Source organism: Protobothrops mucrosquamatus, unplaced genomic scaffold, assembly GCF_001527695.2.
Source record: "Protobothrops mucrosquamatus isolate PMUCROS unplaced genomic scaffold, P.Mucros_1.0 scaffold_311, whole genome shotgun sequence".
Classification (NCBI taxonomy): Eukaryota; Metazoa; Chordata; class Lepidosauria; order Squamata; family Viperidae; genus Protobothrops; species Protobothrops mucrosquamatus.
The window spans coordinates 938,752-952,596 of NW_015386387.1; the positions used below are offsets into that span (position 1 = coordinate 938,752).

At 37.0% G+C, this 13,845-nt stretch overlaps 1 protein-coding gene across 1 annotated transcript in view; it reads left to right on the forward strand.

Moving 5' to 3' along the window:
- Positions 1–13,845, forward strand: part of HDAC4 (histone deacetylase 4) — a 111,876-nt gene that overhangs the window by 5,542 nt on the left and 92,489 nt on the right. Inside the window, exons 3-4 of the mRNA XM_015832185.1 lie at positions 4,747–4,880; positions 8,231–8,351. Coding sequence (XP_015687671.1) covers positions 4,747–4,880; positions 8,231–8,351 — 255 coding nt within the window. The remainder of the gene's footprint in view (positions 1–4,746; positions 4,881–8,230; positions 8,352–13,845) is intronic.

Consider the following 13,845-nt stretch of genomic DNA (forward strand, 5'->3'; position numbering starts at 1 on the left):
ATTAGCACCCGCAGCAAAAATACATTCAAATAATTTTTTATTTCATGAGTTAAAGCTACTGGAACTTTTGAAAACTGTATAGGAAACACTTTTGTTTCTTCTTCTGAGCGTTTTCCTGCAAGTGCAGGATCTACTTTTTTTTGATCAAATGAGTGCTGATCCATTGGTGGAGGTAACCATCTTGTCACCTGAGCCTGATGTCATGGGGTGAGAAAGATCCAAAGTCACCCAGCCAGCAATCAAGTGGAATTAGAATTCAATCTTAACCCCTAGACCAGGGGTAGGCAACCTTGGCTCTTTTATGACTCGTGGACTTCAATTCCCAGAATTCCTGAGCCAGCCAAGCTGGCTCAGGAATTCTGGGAGTTGAAGTCCACGAGTCATAAAAGAGCCACAGTTGCCTACCTCTGCCCTAGACCAAACTGGCTCTCTCTGTCTAGGAATCATGTTTAGAGTATATAATAAGCCTGGCTCCCCAGCCAGTATTTTGGTTTTCGAAATCATTTTCAGCAATTACAGGTTGTCCTTGACTTAACAAATGTTTGCTAAACAATACTTCAAAATAAAAACAGCTCCAAAAAAGTCAGTTATGACCTGAATTAGGCCTTACTACTATCACCCCATTTGAGTGGTCACATGATTGCAATTTGGGCACTTGGCGGTCAGCCCACATTTATGAACAGTTGCAGTGTCACATTGTCATATGATCATAATTTGCAATGTTTCTGCCAAACAACAGCAAAGCCTACCATCAGTTAAGCTAGATTCCCCTTACAACCCTGTAAGTTGACTTATGACTGCAGTAAAAATGGTTGTAAAATTGGGTCCTGTAATATGTAACTCAATTTATGACTGCAACAACTTATGACAGAAATCTGGTCACAATTGTGATCAAAAGTCAAGGATTATCTTTAGTCAAAAAGATTAGTTTATGTGAATATTTGTATTACTTGCAAAATCCAGAATATTGTTATAAATCTCATCTATCCTGCTATTATGTTTGCTTTTATAAACATTTGTATACTGCTTATTGCATATTCTATTATAAGAATATAGTAAAATATATATGCACACCTTCAGCATTGCTTCCCAAGAAGAACAAATAATGGAAAGTTGAATGAAATTTGCTGAAGTTTACAGTTCTATAAGATCTTAAAGTTCATCACCAAAATTTTGAATTGGACCTGGAAAATCAGTAACCAATGCTAAGTCTTTTTACCACCAGTTAGCAGAAAGGCCAATATGTTCTGGACCAGCTGCAACTTCAGTGTCATTTTCAAAGGCAGCCCCACATAGTGTATTGCAGTGTCTAACAGTGATGAGTTATTGTCATCAAGGCCTCCTGGTCCAAAGAGCATGTAGTTGGCATCTTAGTCAAAGCTGGTCTGGAGCTGTGAATCCAAAATAAATTCTAACAAACTAACTAATTAAAACATTTATTCCATAATTAATATTCTTATCTCAACAAATAACTGGAACATCAGCAGTTTTACCAATATCCAGATGGTAAAAGTTCATTTCTCTTGAAATTGTTAGCTAACAATGAGCTGGGCTTGAATAGGAATAAAGTCTTGATAAAGTACAGTCATGTGAAAAAGAAAATACACCCTCTTTGAATTCTATAATTCTATCAGGACATAGTAAAAATCATATGTTCTTAGCAGTTCTTAAAAATATGCAAATAAACCTTAGATGAACATCAACACATGACATATTACACTGTCAGCATCTATTTCATAAAAAGAGAGCCAAAATGGAAAAGCCATGTGTGAAAAACTAAGTATACTTTATGATTCAGTAGCTTGCAGAACCATCTTTAGCAGTAGTAACTTGAAGTAATCATTTTCTGTATTACTGTATGCTTCTCACATTGTTGTGAAGGAATTTTGCCCCACTCTTCTTTACAACATTGCTTCAGTTCATTCGTTTATCTACAACTCTTTTGAGATCCCACCATAGCATTTCATATGTTTTAGCCTCCAGGCTCCTAATCATCTTTGTTGCTCTTTTCTGCACTATTTCCAGAGTAGCGACCAAACTGCTGGCTCATATTTAAGTGGTTGTCTACTAGGACTCCTAGATCCTTCTCGCAGTTGCTGCTATTGAGCCAGGTTCTATACCTGTACATTTGGTTTTTCTTACCTAAGTGTAAAACCTTACTTTTCTCACCACTGAATTTTATTTTGTTAGATAGGGCCCAGTGTTAAATCTGTCAAGATCCTTCTGGAGCTTGAGCCTATCGTCTGGGGTGTTTGCTATTCTTGCCAGCTTGGTGTCGTCTGAAAATTTGATGAGTTCCCTTGTCTATTCCCTCATTTAAATTGTTTATGAAGATATTGAAGGGTACTGGACCTAAGACAGAACCTTGGAGTATCCCACTACTTACTTTCCTCCATGTAGATGTAGTACCATTAAGGACTACGCATTGGAAGTGGTTTGTCAGCCAGTTACAAATCTATCTCGTGATGGTATTGTCTACCCCACATATTTTAACTTACTAAGAAGTATGTTGTGGTCTACTTTGTCAAATGCCTTACTGAAATCCAAGTATCCTATGTCCACTGCTTTTTGCTGGTCCACTAATTTAGTCACTTTGTCAAAGATTGAAATAAGATTTGTTTGACATGATCTTTTTTTGGACAAATCCATGTTGGCTGATTGTAAGGTGACCAACTGATTGTAAGGTGACCAAGCCCCACTGCCCACCCTGCACATCCCCGTAGAGCCGGCCCCGCGGCTCGCAAAGCACCAGCTGCGCCGGCTCCGGCCCTGCAGCCGCCCTCCAGCACCACCGCCCTCCAACACCACCGCCCACCCTGCACATCCCCGTAGAGCCGGCCCCGCGGCTCGCAAAGCACCAGCCTTGCCGGCTCCAGCCCTGGCCCTGCAGCCGCCCCCCCCAGACCCCCCCAAACCCCACCGCCCACCCTGCGCATCCCCGTAGAGCCGGCCCTGTGGCTCGCAAAGCACCAGCCATGCCAGCTCCGGCCCTGCAGCCGCCGTCCCCCAAGCCCCACCGCCCCCTCCTATTAGTGGATCTTTTTTTTAACTTTTTTCTTGTTTTTTATAGGGTTGAAAGAAATCTTTTTTTATTATTTTTGTCATTTGCAAATCTTACTACACTCTGAGCCTTAGCTTTCCTGACTTCATCTTTGCAGATTCAGGCTATTTATTGGTGTTCTGCTTTAATTACATTTTTTAAAAATATTAATCCTTATAACTCTTCCCAGGTTATCGGCAGCAACAATTGCTTCTCTAAGATCATTGCTGATGTCTTTCCTCTTTGGCATTGTGTTAAGATACACTCAGTGCTGGAGACCAGTAAATTCTTAAAACTTTGGCTTTTATAGAGGTAGTCACACTTGCTAATGATCAATTGGTCAAGGGCACTTGATTAACTGCACCTAGTTACTATTTAGCCTCTTCATGCCTATAAAAACAGTAAAAGTGTACTTAGTTTGTTACAGATGGATTCTTCATTTTGGATTTCTTTTTGTAAAATAAATGATATGGTGTAACATATCATGTGTTACTGTTCATCTGATGTTGTATTTACCTGCTTTTAAGATCTGCTAAGGACCAGATTATTTTTTAGTATGTCCTGATACATAAAACCATAGAATTCAAAGAGGGTATACTTTCTTTTTCACATAATTGTAGTAGCTTGCCTTGTATATTACTGTATAAAAATCTAAGAGACTTTTCTAGTTTTTAACTCTGTTCTTTTTTTTTAAAGTAACAGCAACAGTAAGCAAATTCTAGAATACAATAGATCTGTGAAATAGACCTTGAAAATTAATGTTCCACTCTTCAAATTTAGAAAACTTAAATTTCTAAATTTAAGAAATGTAAAATGTTTGCATAATATAAGAGCTAAAGAAAACAGTTTTTGTTGTTTTAGAAATGCTTGTTTCATATGCCATCAGAATAGATCTCCAAATAAAAATGGATCTACCTACTTTCCACCTCAGGCAAATGGGCACAGCAATCCAACATATGCCTCCTAATATTTATATATAGCTGTTATGTTCTTATACTTGTGCACAGCCCAGAGACATTGTGTGGGGGAGATGGGCAGTTTCTAAATTTGATAAATAAATAAATATCCCAAATGATGTACCTACTCCTTCAGAGAAAATGCAGCACTATAGAGGTATATTTTTCTGCTCTTGGCAAGAAAAAGAATGTGGAAAATAAGTTATATCTCAGCCAGCCAGCCCAAAATATTCTCTTAAAACAATATTCTGTATATCTTCAACAATAATAGTAATAATGGTTGTGCCCTATTTTCTATTAACATTGTAATTGCTGTGGTGATGCAATGGTTCGAATGCAGTATTGCAGGTAATTCGATTCTGACTGGCTCGAGGTTGGATCACCATTCCATCCTTTCGAGGTTGATAAAATGACAATCCTGATTGTTGGGGGCAATATGCTGATAGTAAACTGCTTAAAGAGGGTTGTAAAGCACTATGAAATGGTATATAAGTGCTATTGCTATTGCTACTTTCTTATTTAAATATCAGAGAAGTTCTGGGAAATAAAATAAATTGGAGTCTAAAAAGTTAGAACTTTATCTCCACTTAGTAAACCTCTGTCTACATTTTTATTTTGAAATTTGCTATTTCAAATTATACTTTTCTATATGCATATACTTTATAGAGACATAAGGTCATTGGGGAATTTCTTCACCTTGTCAATAGGAGTAAGATTGTAGCCTGAAGTAATTCATATCCTTTGATGCAGGTCTTGTGTATGACACCTTGATGCTGAAACACCAGTGCATTTGTGGAAACACAAACAGTCATCCAGAACATGCAGGGAGAATCCAGAGCATTTGGTCACGGCTTCAGGAAACAGGTCTTCGTAGCAAGTGTGAGGTAATAGATGAACTAATAGAATGGAGGGACAGTGGGTTTGGCAGCAGAATGTTGCAGCAGATGTTGCAGCAGAAATTTCTGAACTACATCACTGCTGACCATAGTTGTTTTTCATGTAAATTATCAAAGAAAATAGAAGATGTGTTTTCTGTTATTCTAGGTATATTTTTAAATCTATTATTCTGTGATTCAAATCTTAGAATTGAAAGAAACCATTTAGGCTAGGGGTTGGCAACCTTCTTCAGCATAGGGCACAGAAACTATATTGCCATTTTTCTGGGAGACTTATTGCTCTTCCCACACTGAGATGGCTGATTAAGCCATTGACAAAATGACTGCCTGAGAAGGCAACGAGTACTCTGTCTTGCTTGGACTAGGTGAATGTATTTCTTTTGGGACTGGATGTCAGGCCACAGGTTGCCAACTCCTACTCATGCATATAGGAATCCAGATTAAAGCATCTGTGCCAATATATTCCTCTCACCCTTCATAGAAATGCAGGCAATGAAAAGAAAACCCATACCTATCTCAATTATTAGTTGCATGGCTGAATTGGTCTTATATCTCAATAATTCAATTATTGAATTTCTGCCTTTTGAAAATTCAGTTTTCCAGAAGTCACAGCCAGTGAATTTGTTGACAGTGAGGAAATAAATTGTCATGATTATTCTTGACAAATCCCCGGTACTGAGAATTAAAGCTTCTCCTTGTTTCTCTGGGGATCTTAAAACAGCTAGAGCACAAAGGGTATACAATTTGTCACAACTATGGACATAGTTTGGTCTATGTCACTGAATCTGTAGCATGGCACTGAAAATGACAACATTTATTTTAAGGTTCAATTACAACCTCAAGTAGTTGTCCCGAGGAGGGATGGAGGGTTTTTTTAATCTATCCTAGAAAACCCAGTATTGGAGCCTCAAATAAATATTGTGATAGATTTACAATGCACTTTAAGCATTAGATAACTTAGTTTTTTGCCAGTTTGAAGACTTCTTTGATGTGATATTTGCTGAGTTACTCAGTATGTGATGTGTTTCAATTAGGTAAAATCACTTTCAGTTTATGAGGCCTGAAAATATGGACAAGATGCCTATGGTTGTCTACCTTATGATATGCTCCCTTGACCTCCCCTAATTTGGCTTATTGGAACCAGGTAGGGGAGGCTTATGGGGGGGGGAATCTTCCCTGGATCCAGAGGACTTTATAAACTATTGTCCATTTAGTGGGTAGTTTATTGAGGACAGGGTGCTTGAGAGGATGATAAAAATGCTTTATATGTATTTGGAGGACACCATTTATGTCAGCCCTTTCAATCTGTGCTTAAACTGATTTGGGTACAGAATCAGCTATTGTATAGATGAACGCTTGCAGAACAGAGAAGAGTGTATGACTTTGTTGAACCTGCTTGATTTCACAATAAATTTTAATCATGGTATTTTGTAGACCATCTCTGTGAGGTAGGGATTGGGAGAACTTGGTTAAATTGGTTCCCGTTCTACTTCAAGGATAGAAGTCTTAATCTTGATGGCTATGGTAGACAACCTGGCAGCTATGCTATGATGTCCCACAGCATACCATTTTGTCCCCTATGCTATTTAACATTTGCATGTAGTTTTTGCCGCTGTAGGGTCACATGATGGCTAGGAGTGTCTGTTATCAACTTTAGCTGTTATAATAACTACACTGGTTCCTACAGAATGACAGCCTCTCTATAATATTTCATGCCATGGTGACTTCACATTTAGATTACTGTAAAGTGGAGCTATTTTTAACATTTGTTCTGGAAGATGTATCTGCTTATAGAATATAACTAATAGATTGCTGTGAGGCATCTAGCTACCCATAAATGCACTGGGTAGTTGCCAAGCCAGGTTTATAACATATAATTCATAAATAACTTGGGACCAGATTGTTGGTCAAATTGCCCCTTCCTTCCATTTCCAATAAATAGATTTCTTTATTTCAGCTCCTTATCAAGCTCCCTTATTCAATGACATTGGGTCCCTTATGTTTCTTTCTAGCATTGTTTGTGACTGCACTATGATTTCAATTCCCCTTTCAAGAAGTTCCAGCTGGCTACTACATTTTTAAGGTTTTCTTTCTACTGGGATCTTCCTTATTGATTTTATTTAATCAATCTTGGTTGATTAAAATTGACCCGTCTAACATTCATGATTTGTCTTTGACTGTTTTTACTGAACATTTTTGTTAAAAATCAAGAAGTTTAACAATGCACCAAAAATAGTGCCACTGGACACATATTCAGGTAAACTTAATCCTAATGGCAGTGCTATTTCACTCCTCTCTTATATGTCTGTCATTTTGAAACAAGGTGCACCCATTCAAACCTAATGTTACACTGGTGAAATTCTGATTTATATATTTTATATGATAATCATATAAAATAGTATTTTATAAAGGCTAAGAAGCTCCCTATTCTCTTAGTTGCAATAAAGTACTGTGCAATACCACCATCTCCCTTCCCCCCTGTACCCTTGGTGCAGCTTATTTCAGACAATGCAATTGGCATATGCATTTCTGCCAATTTTTGTGTGAATAGAGCAGCTGTATGAAAACATCACAGGTGGGATACATATCCTTGCTCTTTCATCTACATTTGTATTAAAGATTGTTTTTCGTTGGTATATTAGATGATAGGAAACAGCTTTCATTCATTCACTTATAGCTAGTGAAAATCCTGGCTGCTTTAAAGGGGATTTTTTTTAATTCTAGACACCTGTAAGGTGTCTTCCATTTATGCATTCAGCAAATATTATAAAATTGACCATGCATTTTTCTTCTTACGGCAGAAGATTCTTTAGAGATTCTGGGATTAAAGTTCCTGATCTCGTTCTGCCACCCTTAATTTCTCTATTATGTCCATAGTGGGTTTTTTGGAAACTTTGGGGAAAATGTAAATTTTCTATAATTTCTCTTCAAGAAACCTCTAGAAGGGGTTAGAAGGGCATGAAGGTTAATAGCCATTTGTTCTGTGTCATTCTGATGTGGGCAATATGGGCATTTCCTTCTCCTGACAGAGGTGGTCCTGCTTTATAAGTGCCAGAAGAAGTACCATCTCTAAGTCAAAGAATGTCTATCTCCCTCCATGAGGATCCTAGAACAGAAATTTGTGATAAGAATAGTCTTGTTTTTCTGCCTCTTATTTTGCCTACAATTATTCAACATTTCAGACTTAAAATAGAGAAGCCTTGTGAAGTCAGTGCATTTCTGATGTAATCTCTTTGAACAGTGGCATTTGTGTACACATTTATTTATATTTTTCTGTTTGGGATGCTGTTTATTCATCAAGGAAAATGGAATTTCACTTGCTTCCTTTTCTCCTGTAGTGTATCCGTGGAAGAAAAGCAACTCTAGAAGAATTACAGACTGTGCATTCAGAAGCACACACACTGATTTATGGTACCAACCCTCTGAACAGACAGAAATTGGACAGCAGGAAATTGTTAGGTACAACAAAAAATGTAATGTTACCTGCTTTCCAGTTGTTCATTTTGATTTAGGAATCTATAGATACAAAGTTCACTTAATCTAGGAATCCAGAACTTAAACCAAATTGTTGTATGCTTTGGTACCTTCTACTTGACAAACTTTCCCATAAAGGCATGCTTTTGCAATTTATTTTTCCTCTTGGAGACATTTTACTTATATATAGTATTCTAATGTTATACTACATTGAATTGAAAATTGTACACACAGATATGCAGGTATATTTTTCTGTCCAGATCAGTCAACCTTTTCATAAGGAACCCATAATTTAAAATATCTATGTATTTTAGCTATTAAATTTCAGTTTGTACCAATTTAAATTAACGTTGCAAAGAAATTTGTTAAAAAGTCACACAATTTTTAATAAGCATATTCATGTAGTAACACTGCCATAGAACCAATATGGATGCAGTCATCTGGAAAAAACATTGATAATGTCTTTATATATTTTTTATTTTTTGCAATTCAATGGAAGTTGGAAAGAGATTATGTAAAGGGAATTGAGACTTTCTTTGTCTATCATCACCACAACTCTGGCAGCTGAACAGAATATATAACTAAACTTCATTTGGGAAGATAAGCTAACAAAAGAGAGATCAAATTTGAAGTGAGTTAGATAATGCTAGGAGCTATGAAGAAAATAGTTCAGAAAACATCCTCCAGAGCAACTCTGTGGGGAAGGCAATTTAGCAATTTGGAATGCTGCCAGTTGCTCCAGTCCAAGTTCTTCTCATTTCTTCCCCTCAGTCATATAACCCAGAGGGACCCTATTCTTTCCTATTATTTTTTAGTATTCAAGAAACTGCAGTCTTTCCCTACTTTGTTTATCCACTGTATTTGGCAATAATCAGTATAACAGCCTTGTTCTTATATACATGTGATATGAATTATTCTCTAATGTAAAATTGGATTTTCTGAAATAAATGTAGATTTGTTGTTAAAATGTTTTTAACAGCAAAGGTAGGTCCAGTGGTTCTAGCTAGAAACCAAGAAACTGAGTTCTAGTCCTGCCTTAGGCACAAAAACCAGCTGGGCGACTTCGGGCCAATCACTCTCTCTCAGCCCAACTCACTTCAAAGGATTGTAGGAAAAATAGGAGGAGGAAGGAGTATTAGGTATGTTTGCTGCCTTAAGTTATTTATAAAAATAAAAAAGATTGAATTAAAAAATATTTTAAAAGAGTGCAAATATTAACCAAATATTAATAATAGCACAGTGCTATTAATATTATGTTCTCAAAAAGCATGAAATGTATGTTAATTATTCATGTTTAGGATTCATGCAGTAATTCCCCCTCAGCCTGTTAAAACAAGAGTCATATGTCACATCAAATGACTTTTGGTACATTTGTTATGTCAGAGATTTTGTAGATCATGGAAGCATATATTAATAAGTATGTTACTCTTTTTCTGTAAGGGTCTACCAAAGTACTCTTGAGGACTTTTCCTTCAGGAATTTTTATCTTCATACAAACTTAGCTTTTTGATTGTCCATTTTGGATCAGATTGAGACATGATTTTACTGTTCTGGGCCCAGTGCTCTTCAACATCTTCATCAACGATTTGGACGAGGGGATAGATGGGGAAATCATCAAATTTGCAAATGACACCAAGCTGGCAGGAATAGCCAACACTCCAGAAGACAGGCTTAGGATACAGGAGGATCTGGACAGACTTGAACACTGGGCGCTATTTAACAAAATGAAATTCAATGGTGAAAAAAGTAAGGTTCTACATTTAGGCAAGAAAAACCAAATGTACAGATATAGTATAGGGGGTACCTAGCTCAATAGTAGTAACTGTGAGAGGGACCTCGGAGTCCTAGTGGACAATCTCTTAAATATGAGGCAGCAGTGTGCTGCAGCTGCCAAAAAGGCCAACACAATGCTAGGCTGCATTAACAGAGGGATAGAATCAAGATCACGAGAAGTATTAATACCACTTTACAATGCCTTAGTAAGGCCACACTTGGAATACTGCATCCAGTTTTGGTCACCACGATGTAAAAAAGATGTTGAGATTCTAGAAAGAGTACAGAGAAGAGCAACAAAGATGATCAGGGGACTGGAGGCCAAAGCATATAAGGAAAGTCTGCTGGAATTGGGATGTCTAGTTTAATGAAGAGAAGGATGAGGGGGGACATGATAGCAGTGTTCCAATATTTCAGGGGCTGCCACAAAGAAGAGGGAGTCAAGCTATTTTCCAAAGTGCCTGAAGGCAGGACAAGAAGCAACGGATGGAAACTAATCAAGGAGAGAAGCAACCTAGAACTAAGGAGAAACTTCCTGACAGTTAGAACAATTAACCAATGGAATAACCTGCCTCCAGAAGTGGTGAATGCTCCAACACTGGAAGTTTTTAAGAAGAGACTGGACAGCCATTTGTCTGAAATGGTATAGGGTTTTCTGCCTGAGCAGGGGGTTGGACTAGATGACCTCCAAGATCCCTTCCAACTTTATGATGATGATGATGATGATGATGATGATGATGATGATGATGATGCAACATGGATGATTTTCTGGATATTATAGTCAGTTAAAACTAGGAACCCTTAAGATTACATATTCCTGTAAATCAGAGCATTTTGATGGGCACAAAAATATCTTGCATGTTTTTAGGAAATTGATATTCTACTGCAGCTAAACGAAGCCCCAGTCATGATGAATATTGTTCTTGGGAAATACAGTTACAGTATATTGCTTTGTTAATGTTTGAATAAAGAGGGGTGCTTCTTTATTTTCTGCCACACTTCTTTGGAGACAAACAGTAGACAATTTGGTCAAATTTCAAGAATCCAAGTTCATTTTAATTATTTATTTATTAACTTTATTATAGCCTGCTAGTCTAGAAGACTGGGTGACTTACAATATCAAATAAATAGTTAAAACCAGTTAAAAGACACATAAAAACATGGCTAGCCTGGGCTAAAATAACCATACTGAACTGACAGATAACTGACCCAATAGTTTCATATAGATACTAAACAGGAGGAGGAAAGCATGTAATGCAGGGGTCCCCAACACCCAGTCCATGGACCAGCACCAGTCTGTGGCATGCCAGCAACCGGGCCTCATAAACAAGCGAAGCCCCACCTCTGGGATGCAGGCAGCACACAAAACTATGCCCCCTTCAGTCCATGGAAAAAGCTTTCTTCACGGAATCAGTCCCTGGTACTCAAAAGGTTGGGGGCCGCTGATGTAATGGTCTTGTGATAAAGATTCCCAATTCCTTTTTTCTTTCCCCTTTTTAATTGTACATTCTAGAGAAAGACTAGAAACAAAGAGAAATAAAGCAGTAAAACACAAATAAGTAAACAAGTTCTAAAATATAGACATATCATAGAGATAGTTTCCAATATACCATTGGAAACAGTCAATTAAGAATTAAATTTTAAAGCTTAAACTTTAATAAGAGTACATATTAGGAACCATGATCAATACAATTTAAATAACTGATTATAAGCTACAATAATTTGAATCTGTATTGGAAATCTATTGTAATTGGAGTATCCCATGAAGTTAATTCTGTACATAGACTATAGTTTTTGTAGATTCTGTACATAGAAATTTTGGATGAAGTGTAAAATCCATGTGTTAAGTTATAGTCCAAGAGTCAGAGCGCACAGTCTTATTGTGCTGAGGTAATCCAGGAATAAATACAATAAACAGTGGTTTGTATTAAATGGTGGTTTATATTACACTATCTACAAATATACACTAGAAACAAGATACATACACGTGGTGAAACAGCGAACTCCAATATACAGCAATTACAGCAGTCAAACGGACGAGAGAGAAAGACTCCAGCAAGGCCTTCCCTTTTATACTCAACCTCTTAAAGGGATACAGACTCCTGCTGAGTCATTCCTATTATTGCATCATCCACCTTACATTGCATTACATCATTACATAAGCTGTTTGGCTATTAAATTATTATCCTGACACCAAGAATGGTTTCCAAATAGAATTGAATTCTGTGTCAGATAAGATACAAAGTTATTTTGTACATTGAAACATACTCCAACAATTTGGACGGCCATTCTTCCAAGGAAGTAATCGAACAACCCCTGGGCGGTTAACATATACAAAGCTAATTCAGCATATTTAAAAACATTATAGATTGGGAAAATTTAGTTTAAAAACTGCAGGATGAAATAGAAATTAAACTTTAAAAAATTGTTTTATTCTTATATGGATCATTGTACAAAGTTATTGAACTTTATAACATTGCCACCAAATATGAATAAAGTGATCCAACTTGCTATTACATTTCTTTCAAGAGTTTTAATTAATACCACTAAAATACAAAAACAAACAGAAAAATAAGCAATAAGAGGAAAAGCAGTAAAATAAAATTAACATAATCAGATAACTGCATGCAATGGCACTTTATAAAGCCCTGGCAAAATGTATATCTAAAATAACCAATTAAGTCTTTCTAACTCAGACTATAATAATAACGTTGGTCAGATTCATACTGTTCAACATTTTCTGCAAATCAAGTTCTCACAACAGTAGGGCAACATCTATATATCAGATAACCTTCATTTAGTGACTATAATTGGAACCAGCAACTCAGTCACTAAGTCACATGGTTGCTGTGGAAAATAACATGAACACACAACTGTGCTTATGATTTTACTGCAGCTTTCCTTTGCTTAACAGCATCAGAAGTATATGACCCCATACAGCTGGGCAAATCCAAACAGTGGGGAAGGTTTCCAGAACTCTATGAGGAAGTTGGTAAAGGGCAAATGTTATAGCCCTTTGCCCCTATTTCCCCACTGATTCACTCTGGTTCTGGGATAATTAGCAGAAAGAGAATTAATGTTTTTATTTATATTCTTTGGAGAGGAAGGTATTATAAGAGAGTAAGTAGGCACATAATCGGGAATACATAAATTGAAATGAATTCACTAGTGCCAGCTATTTGCCGAATACACTAGGCTCCAGCCCCGAGGTGTTTAGGAGGCAAACAAAAACTTAAGGTGTGAAAGTTATTAAAGTCTTGTCACTTACAGGCAGCAGCTGTGAGCTGACAAATTAATAATAATAATAACAACAACAACAACAACAACAACAACAACAACAATAATAATAATAATAATAATAATAATAATAATAATAAAGTTGGAAGTGACCTTGGAGGTCATCGAGTCCAACCCCCTGCTCAAGCATGAAACCCTACACTATTTCGGACAGATGGCTGTCCAGTCTCTTCTTAAAAACTTCCAGTGTTGGAGCATTCACCGCTTCTGGAGGCAGGTGGTTCCATTGGTTAATTGTTCTAACTGTCAGGAAGTTTCTCCTTAGTTCTAGGTTGCTTCTCTCCTTGATTAACTTGTTAACTTGTAGTACCATCCTTTGAGGAAGCACTGTGCTGCAAAAAAAAAAGGCAGCTCAGAAAGGTTGCTTGTTAGATCATAGAATCATAGGGCTGGAAAAGACTTCTAGTCC